Source organism: Mastomys coucha, unplaced genomic scaffold (assembly GCF_008632895.1).
Source record: "Mastomys coucha isolate ucsf_1 unplaced genomic scaffold, UCSF_Mcou_1 pScaffold5, whole genome shotgun sequence".
In the NCBI taxonomy this organism is placed as follows: Eukaryota; Metazoa; Chordata; class Mammalia; order Rodentia; family Muridae; genus Mastomys; species Mastomys coucha.
In genome coordinates, this window is record NW_022196911.1 from 57,745,308 (window position 1) to 57,752,394 (window position 7,087).

General features: G+C 47.7%; 1 protein-coding gene and 1 long non-coding RNA gene across 3 annotated transcripts; one reads left to right on the forward strand and one right to left on the reverse strand.

Moving 5' to 3' along the window:
• Nucleotides 1-488: 488 nt before the first annotated feature.
• Nucleotides 489-3,554, reverse strand: LOC116077386. The gene is made up of 2 exons (XR_004113230.1): nt 2,298-3,554; nt 489-710 (listed from the first exon to the last, which is right to left on the reverse strand). It is a non-coding gene; the product is annotated as an uncharacterized LOC116077386 (long non-coding RNA).
• Nucleotides 3,555-3,712: 158 nt separating this feature from the next.
• Nucleotides 3,713-5,515, forward strand: Ubb (ubiquitin B). Of its 2 annotated transcripts, none has more exons than XM_031351895.1 (2): nt 3,713-3,848; nt 4,443-5,515. In XM_031351895.1, exon 2 carries the CDS (start codon nt 4,449-4,451, stop codon nt 5,364-5,366), a length of 918 nt encoding a protein of 305 aa, XP_031207755.1. In that variant the 5' UTR covers nt 3,713-3,848; nt 4,443-4,448; the 3' UTR covers nt 5,367-5,515. The 2 variants fall into 2 exon arrangements, with proteins under 2 accessions (XP_031207755.1, XP_031207757.1); XM_031351897.1 differs by lacking the exon at nt 3,713-3,848 and adding an exon at nt 3,999-4,134.
• The last annotated feature ends 1,572 nt before the right edge of the window (nt 5,516-7,087 follow it).

Here is a 7,087-nt window from a genome sequence, read left to right on the forward strand (position 1 = left end):
GTTTAGGGAAGCCTAGAACTCACTATGTTGTCTAGGCTGCCCTCAAACTCTGAGCAATCCTTCTGCCCCAGCTCTGCAAGTGTTGGGATTCACAGGCATGAGTGACTGACTATACATCTTTTAAACTCTCTGACTTGTAATAGATTCTGTCTCCTAACTATGTTAAATAAATAGCTATATAGACCAGTGCACACAGGTGCCCACATAGAGACAGGGTACCACCTGATACGGGTGCTGGGAACCAAACTGAAGTCCTCTGGAAGAGTAGTAAGGGCTCATTTCCCGAGACATCTCTCTTGCCCCTTAACATTTTATTTTAAATAGGGCCACAGACCTGAAAAGTTAGTCAGAGCCTGGGCCCTGGCAGCCCTAATAAGTTTGGCTCTGTCACCTGTCTTCAACAGGCCAATCAGACAAGTAATAATGAAAAATAGAAAAGGGAGATTTACCCAATGTGGTGCCACTGGAAAGAGGAACAAATAAAGGCATACAGTGCCTTCCCCACCTGTATTTACATGCATGTACCCACACATATACACATAATTAAAAATTAGAAAATATTTTAAGTATAAGGCAGTTCTATGCATAACTAAGCAGTTATGATGAAGTGTGGGCTCCACGGTCGTCACTGTCAGGACTCCAGGTTCTCCTTCAAGGTGGCCTGACAAGTGGCCAGACCTGGGTGAAAGCTCTTCCTAAGAGACACATGCCTGTAAAGCAAGAAACAGGCTTTTAAGCCTTTTCCTTCTCTTAGTGTGAGATTCCTCAGTAAATTCTAATTTCTTGGGGTCTACTACAAGAAAGGTCCGATAGCCCTAGCGGAAGGACACAAGTGTCTCAGAATACCTTTTCTCCTGCCAGTACATTTATGGCGGTTCACGCCTGGAATCCCAGCACTTAGGAGTTAGAGGATGGAAGATCAGGAATGTGAGGTCATCCTGGGCCAGCCTGATCTACATGAGACCTTATTTCAGTAAATAAGTCTTTTTCTTTTCCTTCTTTATTTTTGTTTTTGAGGCAGGATGTATTCCTGGCTATCCTCGAGCTCCCTGCCTCAAACTCAGAGATCCCCTGCCCCTGCCTCCCTAGTTCTCAATTAAAGGCATGTGTCACTGTGTCACTACTGCCCAGCCAATAAATATTTCTCACATGTGTTTAGTTTCAGCATTCCAGAGGCAGAGGCAGGGAGATCTCTTGAGATGGGAGGCCAACCTGGCCTACAGAGCGATACACACACACACACACACACACACACATGTCTATTCATGTGTTTTAGGGCCTAAAGATTACACAATCTGGGCTGGAGAGATGGCTCAGTGGTTAAGAGCACTGACTGCTCTTCCAAAGGTCCTGAGTTCAAATCCCACAACTGCATGGTGGCTCACAACCATCTGTAAAGAGATCTGACGCCCTCTTCTGGTGTGTCTGAAGGCAGCTACACTGTACTCACATAAACAAAATAAATAAATCTTTAAACAAAAAAAAAAATTACAGAATCTTTTTTTTTAAATGAACAAAAATAGAAAAAGTTCCTTTTTCATTGGAGAAACATTGTTGAGCAGAGTGTTAACTCACAAAATTTCTAATCTCAAATTTTACATTGCCCTGTTTTTTTTAAATCTGTTTATAGAGGGCTGGAGCAGTTAAGAGCACTAGCTGCTCAATTCCCAAGCACCCACATGAGTGCTCACAACAGTCTGTATAGTTCTAGGGTAACTGACACCCTCTTCGGAGCTCCTCAGGTACCAGGTACACAGGCAGTACTCAGACATACATACAAGGAAAACACGCGCCTAGGCCGTGGTGGCGCTCGCCTTTAATCCCAGCACTTGGCAGGTGGATTTCTGAGTTCAAGGCCAGCTTGGTCTACAGAGTGAGTTCCAGGCCAACCAGAGCTATACAGAGAAACCCTGTCTCGAAAAAACCAAAAAAACCCAAACAAACAAACAAACAAACAAAAAACCTAAAATACTTATGATGGTCCATGTCTTTAATTTCAGCACTCAGAAGACAGAACCAAGAGGATCTCTGTGAGCTCTTGGTTTACATAGTAGTTCCAAGCCAATCAGGGCTACATAGTGATGCCCAGTTTCCATGGGGTGGGGCTGGGGAATAAGACAGCACAAACAAAAACAATGCTATGGAAAAAAAAAATCTATCTTGTTCGCGGCAGGAGGAGTCCAGAGGCCATTCTTTTGAAACATTACTACTGGGTTGAAGTCATCAAATGATCTACTTTGAAAACAAACAAACAAACTGGGAAGCAATAAACCAGTCTGGCAATTGCTGGAACTTACCCTAGTGAAGTGATCACATCGGTCATAAGATCTGCATTCTAGTTCAATCTGTGCCTCAAAATGTCTGACTCAGAGACATACTCTGCTTGTTGAAACCAGGTCCGACTCACGCAGCCTAATAAAAATAAAATACTATGCAAAGGAGACGCTTTCTGAATTTCAATTCACTTCATATAAAATTCTACCTCCTCTTTATTCTAAAAAGCAGACTTTGGGGCTGGGCAATCAAACTGGGGCTTTTTTCTTTTTTTTGGTTCATGCTAGGCAAACCAGATATGTTCCTCACGTTTCCTTCAGTTGTATGGCAACAACTCGTAAACCTTTACAGAGTGAAGTTTATTTGTTAACATTTCTAGACTTCTTACTGTACGGAAGTCAGCAGCCTGTGCAAACAAAGCTGTTTTCAAGGTTATATACGTGGTCATCCTCGTGACTCCGCATGACAACGCAATCCGAGCCGCTCCGCTCCTTCCTGGTTTATCTTGTTCAGCGAAAAGCAACCACACCCAAGACCTCAGAACCTAGTCCTGAGGTTCTAGGATTAACAGGCCCCTTCCCTTCCTTTGCACAATAGGCACCCCAGAGGGAGAGGTGGGTGAACCCCGGGTACTGAGTCTAATAGGCATTTCTCCTCTTTCCTTCCTTTGTTTGTAGATTGCTGGGGAGGTAGAGAATCTACAGGTCCGGCGGGACCCTGGGCTGGGTTTCTAGGTAAATCCTCAGCTTCCAGCCCCGCAGCCACCCCACTCTCACCCACATCTAGGCCGGTGGGCGGCTAACAACAAGACAAAAACAACTAAAAACACTGGCTGCGGAAGCATCCATGTCCACACTGAAGGGGCCAGGACGAAGAGAGCGTCCAGCCAGTGCGAGCAGCGTGGGGTCACAATTCCTCCCCTGTGGCGTGAACCCGCCGAGCGAGGGGCGGGAGAAGACCACGGGGGACCTCGGGACGCGGGAAGAGAAGGCGCCCCTCCCCCACCACCAGCAGCCCCACAGCCGTCTCTCGCCTAGACCGAGGGCCCGCACATGCGCACTCGGTTACTAAGCAACGTCGACGTTAAACTGCCCGAGAACCCGAGCCCAGCAACAATCGAGCAGCCCGCGACCTCCACCAATCAGCGCCGGCCTCATCTTCGTCTCCTCACCAATCCGCGTTGACGCTGCAAGGAAGTTTCGAGAGCTTTCGAGGGAGGGCCCTCTTACTTGGATTCATCCGCTTGGTGTTTTTTTTTCCTTTTTTCGTACCAGAGGGGACGGGTCGCCGGGAAGAGACGGGCTCTCGCTTGGTAGTGTTCTGTACTTCGGTTCTGTGGAATCGGGAACTCAGCTGGGACGCCTAATCGGTCTGCCGGAGGTGGAACTACTTTCGGCGGCGCAGGAAGACGGCAGCTACGTAGGAGTGAGCCGTCACGCCACCGACGCTGCATAAATAGGGGCTCGCGCGGCCGCAGCGCTCAGTGACGAGAGGCTTTGTCCTGGTCGGCAGTCCTTCCGTGCGTGTGTCTCGACGCGCTGGGCGGTTTGTGCTCTCATCACAGTCGTTAACAGGTATTTGTCCGCGGCGTTTGAGTCGTGGAAGGGTTAGAGCGGGGGCGCTTAGGCGATGCTCAGCGGGCTTCCCTTTCTTTTTTCTTTTTTTTTTCCTCCCTTGTCTTGGGGTGGGGGAGGGGAGAGCGAGGTGACGTGACGCGGCAACGGGCCTTCCGGGAAGAGTGGGCCTTGGTCGCGTGCGCGGAGCGGGGGCGGCCCTGGCGCGCGCGCCAGGGAGCTTAACGGACGCTTAACCGATGGAGAGTCCATCGTGGTTATTTCAGTGGGGGAAGGCAGAAAAGAGGTACTTCTGACTTTGGCGTGGTTTATTACTCGGATTTTTATCAATGGCTTCTGGTTTGGATTCTTTTTATTTTTAATTTTGAATTTGTCACGTCTATTGTTAGCAAATGGGATGCCCCGCAGTTGATGAATGTTCCGAATGCCAGTTTCTGGGGGGTTTTCTTTGAAAGGCTTTAGCAGTTTGAAACCGTGGCAACACAGATTTTATGTTTGTGACAAAAACGGGGGGAGGAGTTTGCAGTAGAGCTGTCTTGTAGGGAGTCGAAGGCTTTAGTAGGCTTTTAAATTTTTTTACCTTTTAAATTCAAGGTCAAAATGCAGATCTTCGTGAAGACCCTGACTGGCAAGACCATCACCCTGGAGGTGGAGCCCAGTGACACCATCGAGAACGTAAAGGCCAAGATCCAGGATAAGGAGGGCATCCCCCCTGACCAGCAGAGGCTCATCTTTGCCGGCAAGCAGCTGGAAGATGGCCGCACCCTCTCTGATTACAACATCCAGAAGGAGTCGACCCTGCACCTTGTCCTCCGCCTGAGGGGTGGCATGCAGATCTTCGTGAAGACCCTGACTGGCAAGACCATCACCCTGGAAGTAGAGCCCAGTGACACCATCGAGAACGTGAAGGCCAAGATCCAGGATAAGGAGGGCATCCCCCCTGACCAGCAGAGGCTCATCTTTGCCGGCAAGCAGCTGGAAGATGGCCGCACCCTCTCTGATTACAACATCCAGAAGGAATCGACCCTGCACCTTGTCCTCCGCCTGAGGGGTGGTATGCAGATCTTCGTGAAGACCCTGACCGGCAAGACCATCACCCTGGAGGTGGAGCCCAGTGACACCATCGAGAACGTGAAGGCCAAGATCCAGGATAAGGAGGGCATCCCCCCTGACCAGCAGAGGCTCATCTTTGCCGGCAAGCAGCTAGAAGATGGCCGCACCCTCTCTGATTACAACATCCAGAAGGAGTCGACCCTGCACCTTGTCCTCCGCCTGAGGGGTGGCATGCAGATCTTTGTGAAGACCCTGACCGGCAAGACCATCACCCTGGAGGTGGAGCCCAGTGACACCATTGAGAACGTGAAGGCCAAGATCCAGGATAAGGAGGGCATCCCCCCTGACCAGCAGAGGCTCATCTTTGCTGGCAAGCAGCTGGAAGATGGCCGCACCCTCTCTGATTACAACATCCAGAAGGAGTCGACCCTGCACCTGGTTCTCCGCCTGAGGGGTGGCTATTAGTTATTCAGTCTGCATTCCCAGTGGGCAGTGATGGCATTACTCAACATTCTAGCCTTTTGCCCCAATTTAAGTTTAGAAATTACAAGTTTCAATAATAGCTGAACCTCTGTTAAAAATGTTAATAAAGGTTTTGTTGCATGGTAAGCATATATGGTGTCACTTGTGAAATTCTGTGGTGGCTTGGGTGGTGGGGCTCTTAACTGATTGGGGCATGGATTAACTTTGGTATTGACCAAAATATGCATCATTTACAGCTTATACTTGGAAGAGATAGATGTTTAAAAGTTAATGGCAAAGCCTTTAATGTCAATTTGCCACAGAAGGGGTGGGGCTTGATATTACAGCCTTTGTACTTTGCTTTTGAGAGAAAGCAAACATTTGGCTGAATCACATCAACTCTGTTAGAGGAAAACAGCCAACAGAGTTTTGGTTGAGTACGTTTTAAAATTGATGGTGGTTTGGGGGGGTCTCTAGGTAATACTTAATTGAATATCTATATTGCTTGAGTAAGATACCAGCAGGTTGGATTTCTTAATACTGGATGTGTGGTAATTCTTTTGAGTATGAAGAAGACTCCCCCCTACTTGGAGAACTGGTAAGTTTGAGACCTTCACTATGTGCCTCTGGCCCACATGATTTCCCAGCTTTAGCTATCATTTTCAAGTATGACTTAGAAGGCTATATCTTAAGAACTGAAACCTGCCTATTGTAGTTAATGTCCTAAGATTTTCTAAAATGATTTTGGAGCTGGTACTTCTCCAGCTCGAGATATAGGTTGGTAGACTAAAAGAAACACCAGCATTCAATCCCAGGACTGCAGTAAAAAGAAAAACAAAAAAAGGTCTTTAATGTCAGCTCTGGGGAAGCAGAGGCAGGACTCCCTAGTCTACATTCCAAGGTTACGTAAACAGTCTCCAGGAGAAACTGAAATGAGATTACAATCTCATGGTTAAATGCTAGCCTCTATGTGAGCTCCTTTGTGTATATGAGTATATAAATCTTGAGTTTTAAAGGTGGGAGACTTATGTTCTCACTGGGTGTGACATGGGATTCTGGGGATCAAACCAAGTGGTCTGGCTTTGAGGCAAGCAGCATAATCTGAGCAATCACCAGCCCTCCATTGGATGGCCATCCCTTTTTAATTTTGCCACAAATTATAGCCCAGTTGAATTTCTAACCCTACCTCTGCCTCTTAAACTGGCACTGGAAGTGGTTTGGATTTTCTTTTTGTCAAAAGAATCTATCCCTGGCTGGTTTGGTACACCTTGGCCTGAAACTCAAAAGATGCGCATTTGTCCTTGCTTCCCAAATGTGGCTATCACCTTTAATCCCAGCACTTGGGAGGCAGAGGCAGCAGGTGAATTTCTGAGTTCGGGGCCAGCCTGGTCTACAGAGTGAGTACCAGGACAGCCAGGGCTACACAGAGAAACCCTGTCTCGAAAAAACCAAAAAAAAAGCACATGTACTTTGTGGTCTCAGATTCTCTTGATTTCGGAAGAAATACTTGTACAACTTTGTGGGGAAATGTGTCTAGGACCTTTGCTATGAGATTAATGTGGAAAGAGGAGAGTTGATTGCTTGAAGCTGGGCATGGTGGTACATACCTGTAACCCCCAGTACCCTGAAGGCTGAGGCAATATTGCTCCAGGCTAGGCTGAGCCATTTGTAGCAAGTAGGACCCACAGACCCACATGGTGTTTTCTAACAAATACATGTATGAA